This window comes from Octopus bimaculoides, chromosome 12 (assembly GCF_001194135.2).
Source record: "Octopus bimaculoides isolate UCB-OBI-ISO-001 chromosome 12, ASM119413v2, whole genome shotgun sequence".
Lineage (NCBI taxonomy): Eukaryota > Metazoa > Mollusca > Cephalopoda > Octopoda > Octopodidae > Octopus > Octopus bimaculoides.
In genome coordinates, this window is record NC_068992.1 from 307436 (window position 1) to 322763 (window position 15328).

Genomic DNA, 15328 nt, shown 5'->3' on the forward strand with positions numbered 1-15328 from the left:
CGTAATTCGCAAAAATACTCTGAAAATCATAAGAGATAAAGAAGTTATGAAGGGTAAAATGGGATGCTTAAACCAGAATTCCGCCACATTACCAATGTAACCTTCTCTTAAAACAAAACGAAAGAAAAACTTATCGCTGAATTTTTAGCTTGTTTTTAATTTCATTTCTAGTGGAGAGGATATGTTGTTGTTCGTCTGAAGTCCTACATCTATCATACTGGTCGATATAATTTATACTCCCAACAACAACAAGTTGTCTGCATTAAAAATGGCTGTTTTAAGTGTTTACATTATTAACAAGGCTGGCGGACTTATTTATCAATTTGATCAAAATTCAAACAGACCCGAAATAGAAAAAACGTTTGGTTATCCTTTAGATATCATTCTGAAAGTTCACGATGATAAAGTAGTTGTTTCTTTTGGAGAACGAGACGGCGTTAAAGGTTTGTAGGACTCTTTCTTTCTCTCTTTCTCTAACCCAAACCTTGTGAAGTGGGTGTCTTCTATCTCTTTTAATCTTCATTCATATTTATTGATATTCCAACCGTCGAAACTTAAATTTTAATTCAGACTAAACCGTACACACATTCTCTCTGTCTTTTTTTTATATTTATTTTCTCCAGTTGCTCCTAAAATGTACCTGAAATTACAAACGGGAGCGAAAATACTCTCTTTATATACTTAATTGTCCGAAACTTTGAAGTCATTGCCAAGAATATTCTTGTGGAGGAATAATATAATATATATAATCGAGTAATCTGAGTTTTTTCAACTCCGTCGGTATTCAGTGTTATACCTTTTCGTTTTTATTTCTGATATAAAGCAGAGACTTCGGATAGCAATATAGTAGCTTTGAAGATACATACATACATACATATATTTATATATATAAAACAATCTGTTATAATATTATGGATAAAAGCTACGGTTACTTTTAAAGTTCGCTTCTTCCCTGAGAAATATTTCCATTGTTATTTTAAGGATGGATCCGAGAGTAGTTTCTGGTCGAATTTGTGAAAATGATAATAATCTTCGAATTTGCTCCGAATAAAATGTTGTGACAAGAAACAATTGCCAAGAATCAAATTGTTTTATTTGAGCGACTTGCAGAAGGTGCTGCACCTTAATAAATACTGAAAACCACGAAGAGAAAATGTTTGTGATAAAGTCATTTTATGCTCTGAATCGAAACCACAATTCTACCGTCTCACTGCGAAACTTAGGTGCATTATATTCAAAATATGTTCTTAACATTTGGAGCTCGAGTTTCAAATGACTCAACTCAAAGATCCCAGTTTCTGCCCAGAAGAAGATGATGATGATGTTGGTAGTGATAAAACCTCATCAGATCCTGTCAAACTATTCAACCCATACAAGCATGAAACACAGATGTTAAATGATGATGATGATGATGATATATATATATATATATATATATAAATATACAGGGATTAGCAATTGAGTTGCTTCTCCAACATACTGAAAATTTAGAAATAGCAGTCAAAGAACTACTGATTCCAAACTACAAATTTTCTCTAAAGTGGATGGCGATATTTATGGCACACATAGAACAAAAAACCGGAGGGAAAAGCGTAAACAAGCCAAGCCTTTAGTTAATTGGATACGAATCGTTTCATGGTTAAGTGAATGGAAATTTCACTATTCCAATCTTCAGCCTCAATATTCTGATAAATTTGAAAGTGTCTCTAAAAAAATTCACGGTAATCTTTGGCCATGCGACTTTAGAGAAAATTTGTAGTTTGGAATCAGTAGTTCTTTGACTGCTATTTCTAAATTTTCAGTATGTTGGAGAAGCAACTCAATTGCTAATCCCTGTATATTTATAATGATAAATAGTCTTACCGATAAAGGTTTTTTTCATACTGAACTACTTGGCAGAATTGTTAATTATTAATTCTATTATTAATTGACGATTCTCTGCCCTTATTCTTGTATATATATATATATATATATATATATATATATATATATATACCCACAAGTAAACTTTAGGTTCACTGTCCCATTGATGATTATTGCAGTGGTGTACTAATGATGTGCGGATGGTAGCAGTCCATCATTGATCCAGTTACTGAAGAAGAGATCATAGTTCTGCCACTTCAGTTTCTTTATTGCTCAACAATGATTTGGAAAATACTGGGAAATTCAGTATTTTAAAACACCAGTGGATGAAATTGTTGTTGTTGTCTCCAGTTCAGGTGCCTTATGGTAGGCTTTGGTTGAAAGCTGACAGTTGGCCATTTATAATAAATGTTGATATGCTCTTACTCGTGCTTCAAATACTGAGGTTAAGAATTTGGTATTGTAAAAGTAGAACCAATTTGATGCAAATAAATTTTAACAGATAAAATTAATGTTTATGTATTGAAAATTTAGAAAATTTATTTATTGCATATATAACACATATGTATATGAAATCGTGTTTGGTCACTTCAAACGGACTTTTGTGGCCATGGTGGTGGAAAATTTTAGTAGTAATAAGCTGGCAGACTTTGGCCGATGAGAAACAAGCACTTATTTGGTGCTAATTTCGAAACCAGGTTCCAAGTTGACCAGTATTGCTTGTGCCGACCTAGCAGAGGTAAGACATTTTTAATGTTCATTGGAATTCTTTCCTACCATGCCTGTATTAAATTTATGACTATTCAGTGGTACAGAAGTATTTTTGACTTCTATTTTTAGCCATGTAGGTGCTCATGTGGTGCCTTCGTGTATATATATATATATAAGTGTATCCTGTATGCATATATTTTATTAATTTGCCTGTGCTTGCCACATGTAATGGTATTTTAATAATAACATCCCTTCTTATATTTATGTATATGATACATATATAATCCAAAACCACATTGGAATATAAACATTGGAATGACCAGAATAATTAGGAAAGTATTAGATAGCTGAAAAGAATAGATAGCATGGTACTGTAGGATGCAGGTAGCAAGGCCGCTATGCATGCAAGACTCCAGGAGCTCCAGCAAAACCTGTGATAAAGAGAAATAATGATGATGATAAGACACACACATAGAAAAGAAGAATGTCTACCTTATATTTTTGACTTATTGTTTTATTGTTCATAAAATGGCTATTTGTACAATTCAATTTTTCTCTTTGTTCAGTTGGACATACTGTACTTAGTATTAATGGAATTACCGCTGAAGGTCGATACCTCAAGGATGGCCGTGACATTCTGGAACTTTTGGCCTGTGAAGAAAATTACCCAATCAACATAAAATTTGGTCGGCCAAAATTAACAACAAATGAAAGAATTATGCTTGCCAGTATGTTTCACTCGTAAGTTGAACTTCTTCGTCCTCCACATAGTTTTATTCCATTTGTAGTTATTGATTCACGATCCAATGTTTGCTGCAGTGTTTTTGAAGTTGATGAAATGTAAATTTTCCTCTGGATCACAGATTTACCTGTCACTGATGGACAAAATCACTGTGTAACAAAATTAAAAAAGTTTTTTTTTGTCTTTGGTCAGTAAGTGTTATTTCCTGTTTGCTTCTTCTGTCTAGAAATAAAAAGAAATGACTTCTATTCCCTTCACACTTTGCTTTTGTCACCTGGGCATCAATGTTAAAACTAAGCGATTTTCCATTACATTTCAGACAGTACTCAGTTGCTGAAGCAGAAATATTCTTTTCTACGCTTGGCACAAGGCCCAAAATTTTGGGGGAGGCAGCCAGTCAATTAGATCAACCCCAGTACGAAACTGGTATTTAATTTATCACCCCCCCCCACCAGTAAAGATGAAAGGTGAAGCCAACCTCGGTGGAATTTGAACTCAGAACGTAAAGACAGGTGAAATTCCGCTAACCATTTTGCCCAGCGTCCTAACATTTCTTTCCACCTTAACTAATAGATATATTCTTTTCTACTCTAGGCACAAGGCCCAAAATTTTGAGGGAGGGGGCTAGTAGATTAGATCAATCTCAGTATGCAACTGGTACTTAATTTATCAACCCCGAAAAGATGAAAGGCAAAGTCGACCTCGGTGGAATTTGAACTCAGTGGAATTTGACAGGCAAAATTCCTCTAAGCATTTCGCCCAGCATGCTAATGTTTCTGCCAGCTCGTTGCCTTGGTAAATCAGAAATATTGTTAGAGCAGATATTCTACTCAATACCACATTTGTTTGTCAGTCGCTTGACTTTAAACCAGTTGAGCATGCCCCTTAGTGGCTGACAATATGTGCATCTATGTCATTTTATGTCTACCCAACACATTTCAGCACAGAAACTGGACATTAAATGAGGATGTATATTATCTTTCATTATTCAGCATCTGTCATCAACTCTACTCAAGAAGACCTCTATCATAAAATGAGGTTCTTGACAGGGAAACTCTTATGTTCACATTAGATTTCTAAAGTAAAAAGGTTGAGCAGCCATTTTAAAACTTCATTGTTTAATCAATTTTGTCATTTCTCTGTAGATTATACACCATCAGCTGCCAACTTTCTCCTGAGCCACGTTCTTCTGGAATCGACCTGATAGAGACAGATACATTCAAATTACATTGTTTTCAAAGTATGACAGGTAAGGCAAAAACTGATTGACTTGTTCAAGGTTTACTTTCTGCATTTTTGTCAAAGAGCCAACAGTTCCTATTAATTTAAATGTTCAAGACTATTGGTCTTAGTTTTACATATTCTTCTGTTAAAGACTAGTTTTCAGTTGATCCAGTCATTTAAAATTTTTAAATTGCTTTGTGCCTAAACACACACGTATTCCTCTAGATTGGATTTGAACCCAGAAGCTCCAGTTTTGTTTTGGTGGAAAATGTATAAAGCTAAGACAACTATAAATGATTGGAGATTAGACAGACCGAAACAAGAGTGTAAAGAAATATATTTTATAGGAAGTCAATAGAATCTTTTCTATTCTAGGCACAAGGCCTGAAATTTTGGGGGAGGGGGTTAGTTGATTAGACCAAGTCCAGTATGCAACTGGTACTTAATTTATCGACCCCGAAAGGATGAAAGGCAAAGTTGACCTCGGCGGAATTTGAACTCAGAACATAAAGATGGAAGTCAATAGAATAGAAAATCTCAAATTTTTTTTTTAGTTACTTCATCTCAAATATTTAGAGATACATCAATTAGTGGTTTCTTAATCCATTACTAGCACAGGCTCTCAGAAATTCTGGGTTGGTGTCTTTTGCACTAGAAGACTACTGGGGGTGAGGTACCCTTAGCTTTTATTAAAGCATGTCTCTAGAATCTGCTTCAAACTCAGGCTACGTCTGCTCTGATAACTGTCAGTGACTTGATCAGTGAATCCTCTGTGATGGACAACAATTGGACAGCAAGATGAGCTGCAACAGATTGCACTATCCCAGAGTGTGTGTGCATGTGACTGGGGACCACATGTGAACTTGTATTCTCATTGAAACTCCAAAAATGAACTCTGTACTTCAACAGCAAATGGCACAGAGCTTCGGATGTGGTCAGCGTCCTTGAGAGACATGGTGAACTCATTGGGCAGAGCTGGCTCAACCCACCCAGGGTGAATGCTGTTGTAAGCATAAATAGTAAGTACTCCATTACTAGTGCAGGTCATCAGTGATGCTGACGCCTATCAGTTATAGCAATGTTAAGAGTTCAAGTTGCATGCCGTCTCTGGCGGCGGCGGCGGCAGCATTTGCCGTTGACAACGACAATGACTACCACCATTGTATGTCTGTTATTTAAGGAGAGATGGGCATGACTCTATGGGAAGATATTTCTGAGGTTTCTGTTCATAGAGTCAGTGTAGCTTTAGTGTGAGGTACATCAGTTGAATGTGGATGATGCCTGCATGCAGGATGCTAGGGAGGAGCGAAGGTTAGTATCATTTGTTTAGGGGTCGGGGGTTGTTTTGGCAAGTTACGACAAGTCAGTCATTAATGTATAGAAGGAAGAGTGTCGAAGACAAAACAAACAATGTGATATGACAAAGTGTTGGGCAGCAAGTACTTCATCCACAATAGCATGGTCTAACAGGAAGAGAGACAGATGGAACTCACAGGCAGGCATCCACCATTGTCATCATCATCATCTCTACAAGAGATTGATGATGACTGAGAAGAGAACTATAGTTATAATTGTTGAATGTATTTTTTGTCATTTCAGGCCTCAAGTTTCTAGCACTCACAGATCTGCGACAAATTGGTGTGGAACAGCTTCTTAGGAAAATGTATGAAGTTTACTCTGACTACGCATTAAAGAATCCATTTTACTCGTTGGACATGCCCATCAGGTGAGGGAGATGTTTTTCTTAACGCAATGGAGATGTTTTCCAGTGTTTGGTTGTTTAGTATATTCTATGAAGATGTCTCTTCTTTATTACCAAGTCTTATCTTTCTCACTTTGGGAAGATGAAAGACGAAGTTGACTCTACTGTTACAAAGAGCATAGAAAGAAGTGGTATCACATTACTTGCAACTCTTCCACAACTTTCTGTGGGGAAAGGTTCTCATTAACATGAGTTCATTTAGAAAATTACTATTTTTAAATCTCACAACGTGAGATACTCAGCAACAGTACTTTGTTGTAAAGATTATTTGCCAACATAACATGGCAGTCCTGGTTTAGGATGAATGTTGCTGTAATTTAGCCCCAGGAGACATAGTCTCCAGCTGGCTGTACGACACGACCTGTGTCCTTATATTTTCAAACAAGGGAATCTAGCTGATGAAGGGAGATAATCCAGAAATCGTGATACACCGATATTGTTTTGAGCTGAGGTATTAGATACCCTTGTTCAAAAATATAAGGACACGGATCGTGTTGTATAACCAGCTAGAGATGATGTCTCCTGGGGCTACATTACAGCAACATTAGTCCTAAACGAGGACTGTCATGTTATGTTGGCAAGCAATCTTTACTACAATGAGTTCGTTTGTGGTATACATCTGTTAACGACAGAACTACTTTCTATAAAAGTTATCTGTGGTTCTGACTAGATTCTGCCAATAACAAATCCCAGATTCCTCATCCAACCACCACCATCATCAACATTTCGTGTCTATGTTTTTATACTGGTTGGATGGGTTCTGGTCTGAGTCAGATCTTACCTGTAGTTTCTGCCCTCCTGCATAGAACATCAGTAGAATTCTTTTCAATACTTGGAAGGCTCCAGAGACGTAGTTGATTGCTTTTGCAACCAGAGCAATCTAATCAGCCACGGAGAAGGGTGCTCTGAAAGCATAGTATCCAGGATAGGAACAAGATGGGGAAAAGTCCAGGGATCTCTATTACATCTGCTGATGACAAGGGATTTCTTTCTTTGAGTGAAGGGTAGATCGTAAATTGCATGTGTGTGAACTTTAATGTTGTATGGTAGTGATATCTGGATATTGAATATGAATTCAGTGGCTGTGTGTGCCAAGGCTGGCGAGAGATGAAGTGTGATGTGGCACAAATATACTGAAAGAAAAACTGGGCATAAGAGGAATCAGATGCTATGTGGAAGAGAGATGACTATTGTTGCACACAAGTAATGTGTATGGATAATAAGAGATGGATAGAGAAATGCCAAAAGATCCAAGTGAAAGGAATTGAAAGAAGACAAGCATGGAAGTAGATCTTATGATGTTGAACTTCGTATGGAAAATGACAAAAGACAGCAACACTTGGTGACATGTCGTACAGTAAAGGATCCATCTAACTCAATCAACCATGGAAAACCAGACGTAGAAATGAAGGTGATGTTGATAGATATACAATTAAGATGTTTTAGTTGTTTGAAAATATATTCAATTTGAGAGTTGTAATCTAAACATTGGTTACCAAGTATTTCTCGAATCATTAAATTGTTTTTGCCATGTCTACTTGATGAGTATTTCTGTGGCACAGAGATATCAATTGAATATACCAATGTGAGAAACCATTATTAATTGGTGCTCTAGCATGGCCTCAGCCTTTGAGCTGAAATGTAAACAAAAATAAAAGTGTAATTGATCACCAAACGAAACGTTTCCAATGCTTAGTTGCCTCCCTTTAAATATAAATCTCAAATTTTATTAGAATTGACGACATCGCTTTTCAATTCCTTGGGATTGATGCAGAACTGTATCGGTAATATTTTGATAGTTTCACTGACTATAATCCTCCCATATAAACTGATGGTCTATGCTGATGCAAGACATTTTATCACCCTTCTGTAACACGATGTTTTGTCTTTGGGTAGCAACTGTTATCTCTTGCTTACCCCTAAAAACTATGAAAAAACAGGTTTCCTTCAAACTTTGCTTTTGTTACATTTATTCAAACCCCCCAAAGAATCCCTCTCAACACACCGCCTATGATGCTCCCCAACTGCTCATGATCAAAGCAGTTGGGGAGCAACTGCTAAGAGACATGCTCTCAAGTGGTTAAAGTCAAGCAAATCTGTGGTATTGAGCAGAATATTTGCTGTAACGATATTTCTGCTTCAGCAATTCAGTACTGAGCCTGTTTGAAGTGTAATGGAAAATAGGTCAGTTTCAAAATATTGATATCTGGTCATAAAAGCGAAATTTAAAGGGAACAGTAGTTGTTTCCTCTGACTGCTTACACTTAATGACCAAAGCCCCGCCCCCAAAAATTAAAATTTTGTTAGTGTTATGAAGATAGTTACTTTGTATGAACATTTGTCTCAATCTATGTATTTGTATTTATTTTAGGTGTAATCTTTTTGAAACAAATCTTCAGGCTTGTATTGAGCAATCAGAACGTGCAGGAATGGGAATGTAAGGACATGTATTTCAGACTGTTAGAAACGGAAATCTCCGATGAAACCAGTTACTGTCAACAGTCATTATTTCTTTCTTTTTTTTTTTTTTGCTATTCTTGAATGACTGATTATTTTTTGACACTAGAATGGCCTGACCAACTGGCATGGTACTCCAACCAGCACGATGGAAGACAATTTGACAAAATATCACCCAGAAGACTTACGGCCTCTTAAACATTCCCAGAGAAGACGATGTAAATAACCCAAATAAAATATGTTGTTGTTGTATTTAATGCAGTCATAATGGCTTCAAGCATGAATTTGTTTTTTATTGTTTTACTTTTCTGATTTCAGATTTTGTCTTTCATCAGTTTAACAATAATTGTAATCAACAGAATGAACTTTAATCTATTCTTGATACTTATTTAAGAAGCTGAACTTCTAATGGCCTTGTTTATCACAGTATTTATGTTATTGACACGGAAAGATAGAAAATTAAATTGACTTTTGTTGGGTTTGCCACCACAAATGAAGTCTCTGTAACAATTGACTTTTTAGCACACGGAAACACTGCTAATCTCTTGTGATTATACATATATATATATACATACATATACATATATACATACATATATAATGTGAAATATATATGCCACTTAAATGCGGCTGACCCCTAAGGGTGGATGTTACTGTTGCTTTTAGCCCCAGGAGAACATCTCCTCCAGCTGTCTATTGACACACATCTGTGTCCTGTCTGTATTTGCAAAGGGAAGTCATCCTTCCCATCTTGATCTGTGATACGCACGGACTCGAGTATGACAATCACCTCAACTTTACAGTAACATCTTTTGGTAACTCAAGTAATTTTTATAGGGCTGTACCAGCCAAATGAACTGATGTCTTTCCAGAAACTTACTAAGCTTCTTATATTTACCCTAGAGTGAATGAACAACAATTTATCAGCATTTAAACACAGAATCTAAAGAACAAACTGTTCCTAATCTCACATTCTTCAATTACTTGCTTACTGTATTGCTCTTGTGGTTTACTAAATTAACACCATGAATGCTGTCAGATGATGAAAATAACATTGGTTCGTCGTATAACCGGAGGTAATGGTGTTCACCAGTGAAGATTTAAACATAAACTCATTGGTCTCTGTTTTAAATTAGTTTTATTAATTAATTGATTCTCCATTTAAATAATATTTTCTAGTTACTTCAGAAACACTTATATCATAAATATTTGGTATGGAATTCTCTACAATATTTTCTTCACTTTTGCACAAGGCATATTTGTCTGCAAAAGAAAACAAGAAAAGGAAAATAAAGCAGGCTTCCAATTTTAATACCATTTTCTGCAATAAAACATTCTGTTTATATATATATATATCGAAATAGAAACAGTTAAATGCCAATATATGTGTATTAGCACTCGTGCCAGTGAAACGTTAAACTCACATCCGAGTGTGATCGTTGCCAGGGCTACGGATTGGCTCCCGTGCTGGTGACGCGTAAAAAGCACCATTCGAGCATGATTGTTGCCAGCGTCGCCTTACCAGCACATGTGCCGGCGGCACGTGAAAACCAACATTTTAGCGTGGTCGTTGCCAGTGCTGCCGGACTGGCTCCCATGCAGGTAGCATGTAAAAATACCTTTTGAGCATGGTCGTTGCCAGAACCGCCTGACTGGCCCTTGTGCTGGTGGCATGTAAAAAGTACCCACTACACTCTCTGAGTGGTTGGCATTTGGAAGGGCATCCAGCTGTAGAAACTTTGCCAGATCAGATTGGAGACTGGTGCAGCCTTCTGGTTCACCAGTCAAATCGTCCAACCCATGCTAGCATGGAAAGCAGATGTTAGACGATGATGATCTGGGCTTTGATCAGTGTACAACACCAATGACAACATACAAACTACAGAAACTTTCACCCTAGAGACAAACTTGACAACAAGATTTGATTAATTCTTTGTATTAATAAAGTATTTCTTACCTGTGATGGTATTGAGGGAGTCTAAGTTTTCAGTGCTTATGAAAACAATGGCAAAATATGCTAAATAGCCAAGAAGAACGATCATTATGATATAGGCAGGAATTGCAACAGCCCAATACCTTGAAAGAAGAAAAATAAAAAATAGATCATGAAACAGTAATACATAAGATTTATTTCCATCAATAAAAGACAAAATCCTGTTTAGTTTTGAGGAGAAAATATTGATTGCTTCTTCTTTAATATTATTGTTGCTGTTACTATTCAAGTAATGAATTATATGGGTCTGAGGTATCAAGGAGTACAACAATTCAGTCACAGTTACTGAACTGGTCTGTCTTGAACAATATGACTGTTATGACGACAAGGGTTCCAATTGATTCAATCAATGGAACAGCTTACTCATGGAATTAATGTGCAAGTGGCCGAGCACTTCACAGGCAGACGGACACTCGACATATTTCTAAGGGAGATTCAACATGGCACACAGAATGTGACAAGGCTGGCCCCTTTGAAATACAGGTTCTGCTCATTTCCACCAGTTGAGTGTGAAATACAGTGTCTTGCTCAAGATCATTAACACTCACTGGGAATTGAACTCACAACCTTAGGATTGTGAACCAAACACCCCAACCACTAACCCACGTGCCTCCACTGGACAATATATATATATATATATATATATATATCGAGTGTACCAGCAAAATTGTCCAAATTTTAGATTCAACTTCAAACTTTGTAATTCAGGAATGCTTAAAAAGAACTTAATGGAATTACCAGAGGTTTTTCTAACACTGTTGAGCAAGAAGAATATTGATATATATGTATGTATGTATGTATGTATATATATATATAGAAAATGAAACTGAGAGTTTGTCTCTTGTGTTGAGTTTGATGCCAAGGCAGTCTTCAAGTGATAAACACATTAACACAGCAAACAAGTATTTGTAGAAAGAGGAAGAAATTCAGTGTCGTTTGATAAGCTTTACTATCTTCAATGTAAAATGGGAGTTGTGATGTACGTAACTTGCCTAAGACTGGTTGTAGGTAGAAACAGAATCTCAGGTGATGGGAGCTATTTTACCCAGGGACTGACATTGCTTACAGAACACAAATACAAATCAATGAATAGAACTTACTTTTGAGGATAATACGTTAATCCTGCAGAATGGAGGTAACCGTCAGGAATAAAGGCCCAACCAATGTAAAGGGCTGAAAATAGAGGAATATATAAACACAGGTCGTATAAATGGCTACACAAGGTTTCTTTGAGGAAATATATTCAGAGCTTATATCTGTGCAACACAAAGTTGCATCTAGAGGTAGCCATGCTGGTGGATTATATTATTTTCTCACCTGTTATCATGGGACAATAAGAATTCGATGCAGCCTGCTAATAAGACATTCAAGTTTTATACAGTACTACAACTGCTACTCCTTGTATGGGTCAGCTGTAAACCACCACAACACCCACCACCACCATCTAATACTATTTACAACTATATTAATTCTTTCTAATTTCAGCAAAAGGCCAGCAACTTTTAGAGGGGGAGGCAAGTTGATTACATCAACCTCAGTATTTGGCTGGTAATCATTTTATCAACCCTGAAAATTTGAAAGGCAAAGTCAACGTTGACAGGATTCAAACTCAGAATGTAAAATAACTGGAAGAAATGTTGCTAAGCGTTTTGGTTTTGTCTGATGTGCTAATGTTTCTGATAGCCATGTCAATGGAACTGATTTAGAGCTAAGTGTATTTTCAAAGGTGCAAAGCCCAGCTCAAGCAATGGGAACCCATCATCATCATCATTGTCGTCATCGTTTAATGTCCACTTTCCATGCTGGCATGGGTTGGACGGTTTGACTGAGGACTGGCAAGCCAGGAGGCTGCACCAGGCTCTAATCTGATACAGCCTTCTGGCTTGCCAGTCCTTATTGAAAACCAGACATCTTACTGATTCAGTAATTTGCATCAAGTCTTATTTACTGATGTTCATTCTCATATTACATTGATAAAATACTGAAAAAATCATTATTTCAAGGCTGTTTAAGAATCAAGAAGCTATGGAGCCAAGCAACTCCAGATATCTTACCTAAACCAATCCACTTGGTCAGTGTGTATCTCTGGTCCTTTTGGCATTAATGAAATGAGATGAATCTCACTCTGAATAGGATACCAATCTATCATGGGGTACCTTTGTTGCATGTAGAATTGAACTCACAACAGTAAATTAATGAAACACTAGTCAGTGGTTAGAATGTCGGGCTCTCAATCATGAGGTAGTGAGTTTGATTCCTGGACAGGGATATGTGTTTGTTGTGTTCTTGAGCAAGATATTTTATTCCACGTTGCTCCAGTTCACTCATCTGTAGAAATGAGTTGTGATGTCACAGGTGCCAAGCTGTATCAGCCCCTTTGCGTTTCCCTTGGATAACATCGGTGGCATGGAGAGGGGAGGCTGGTGTGCATGGGCAACTACTGGTCTTCTATAAACAACCTTGCCTGGACTTGTGCCTGAGAGGGGAACTTTCTAGATGCAATCCCATGGTCATTCATGACCAATGAGGGTCTTTACCCTAGTCAGTATTTAGAGTTACAGCTTACAGTAGTGAGTTGTTCCTTTGGTGTGGAACTTATTTGCAGTTAGATAGACTGGGCTGTTTAAGAGTTAAGTACCTCAGCTACAACAAGTGCACAATTCTGATGACAACATACAAACTGTGGAGCACTGTCACTGGCATGTTAATTTCACAAGCATGCTGTTCCGTTGATCAGACCAATTAGAACTTCTTAGAGTACCAGTTTTTATTATACAAACTCCAGAAACATAATCATGAAGGCAAAGATGATCTCATCAAGATTTGAACCCAGAATGTAATGGGATGTAACTAGCACAAGACAATTTGTCTGATACACAATAATAAACTGGAAATGAGATTGTAATTAGTAAAGAAACAGACAATTAGCCTGTTTACAAAATGGAAGTAAACTCACCAATGCAGATAAAAGAACCCAGATAGAGAGCAAATCCATAAATAGCTCTTTCAGGCGATGGGAAAGGTGTGTGTTCCGGTTTGGTCATAGTATAAATATGGCATCGCCTACAAGATGAAATAAAAACTGTGAGAGCATAAAGAATTAAGATGAGAACCACCACAGACAATTTTGCTTCAATCAGAAAAGAAAAAAAAGCCTTTCAGTCATAAAATTACAAATTGATAAAACTAACAGATTTTAATAAACTAAGAGATAATTGAATCAGAACAATTTTCCGTTAACTGGGATTGAAACTAGATATGCTGCCTATAACTCAGGCTAGCAACCCTATCTAGGAGTGTCACGATAACATACTCCAGATCGATCCAAGTACAGATAAACTGATATTAAAACTATTTTAACAATCTTCTTGAGCAAGACACTTTAGTTAACGTTGCTCTAGTTCACTCAACTGTAGAAATGAGTTGCGATGTCACAGGTGCCAAGCTGTATCAGTCTTTGCCCTTCCCTAGGATAACACTGGTGGCATGGAGAGGAGAGGCTGGTATGCAGGGGCAACTGCTGGTCTTCCATAAACAACCTTGCTCGGACTCATTATTATTGGTAACCAGATCAAAAGATACAGATTAAATGGCATTCTTTAATTTAGTTGAGTATGCAAAGTACCTCATTAGCCTAGAAGGCAAATAAGCAAAGATTCAATCACACTGAAACTAGCAGAAGAAAATTGGAGGGAAAAAAAACTAAGAGTTATCTAAATCCGGTATCTGGATGAAGACGTTAGTGCTACGCCCAGAGACACACCTGTTACTTTAATAAGTAACAATAGTTAAGACAGGTAGACAGCCCTCAAAATTAAAATACTTCATCCTGTCCAGTAAAATGGTGATGAAATCAAATAACGATATTTTGTCAATTCATAGACAGTGTTGGTTTTAGTTTCATTTTTGCATCTTTTTCTCTGCACTCATCACCTTTTGTTATATTAATGTAAATGTTTTTATTGTTACCATTCAGTCACCTTCATGTTCACATGTTTCACTTTATTCTCAAAATATCGTAATTTGATTTCCTCATCATTTAACTGGACAGGGGTTCATTTGTACAGGTTTGCTTATTACAATTTGTGATCAACACATACAACATTGGGGATGTGTTTGTGCCTTGAAATGTTTCCTTTCCTGTATAACGATTACTAATTTCACACACACACACACATATATATATATATATATATATAACAGAATGGTTGAAATCCAGTTATTTGAATCGTTAAATAATAAATTTCTCACCTGAAAGTCTGGACGCGTGAAATGTCTTGAGTTAACAAAACTACAAGTGTTTAAGCGTTGAAGAGTCTCACACAACGACCACTGTCACACAGGGACTTCAAGCGAACAAAATGAATTTATTTTTACTTGTTTCTGTTATTTGATTGCAGTCGTTTTGAAGAATTTAGTCGCATAAATCGATGCCAGTGCTGATTTTATTTTTAAGTTTGGTATTAATTCTATCAACGTCTTTTGCCGGACCGCTAAGTTACGGGGGCGTAATCAAACCAGAGCCAGTTGTCAAGCGGTGGGGTGGTGGGAACAGACACAAACTCAAAGAAATACA

General features: G+C 36.7%; 2 protein-coding genes across 3 annotated transcripts; one reads left to right on the forward strand and one right to left on the reverse strand.

Annotated features, from left to right (window-relative positions):
* The first annotated feature begins 244 nt into the window (after positions 1-244).
* Positions 245-9036, forward strand: LOC106880140 (trafficking protein particle complex subunit 4). The gene is made up of 5 exons (XM_014929971.2): positions 245-443; positions 3141-3315; positions 4462-4565; positions 6140-6266; positions 8674-9036. The coding sequence occupies exons 1-5, from the start codon at positions 269-271 to the stop codon at positions 8741-8743; spliced, it is 651 nt and encodes a 216-aa protein (XP_014785457.1). The 5' UTR covers positions 245-268; the 3' UTR covers positions 8744-9036.
* An 842-nt stretch (positions 9037-9878) lies between these two features.
* Positions 9879-15112, reverse strand: LOC106880137 (phosphatidylinositol N-acetylglucosaminyltransferase subunit P). 2 transcript variants are annotated; one of them, XM_014929966.2, is made up of 5 exons: positions 15004-15112; positions 13709-13815; positions 11853-11925; positions 10717-10835; positions 9879-10022 (listed from the first exon to the last, which is right to left on the reverse strand). In XM_014929966.2, the coding sequence occupies exons 2-5, from the start codon at positions 13794-13796 to the stop codon at positions 9901-9903; spliced, it is 402 nt and encodes a 133-aa protein (XP_014785452.2). In that variant the 5' UTR covers positions 13797-13815; positions 15004-15112; the 3' UTR covers positions 9879-9900. The 2 variants fall into 2 exon arrangements, with proteins under 2 accessions (XP_014785452.2, XP_052827993.1); XM_052972033.1 differs by having other exon boundaries at positions 13709-13834; positions 15004-15068.
* Between the last annotated feature and the right edge of the window lie 216 nt (positions 15113-15328).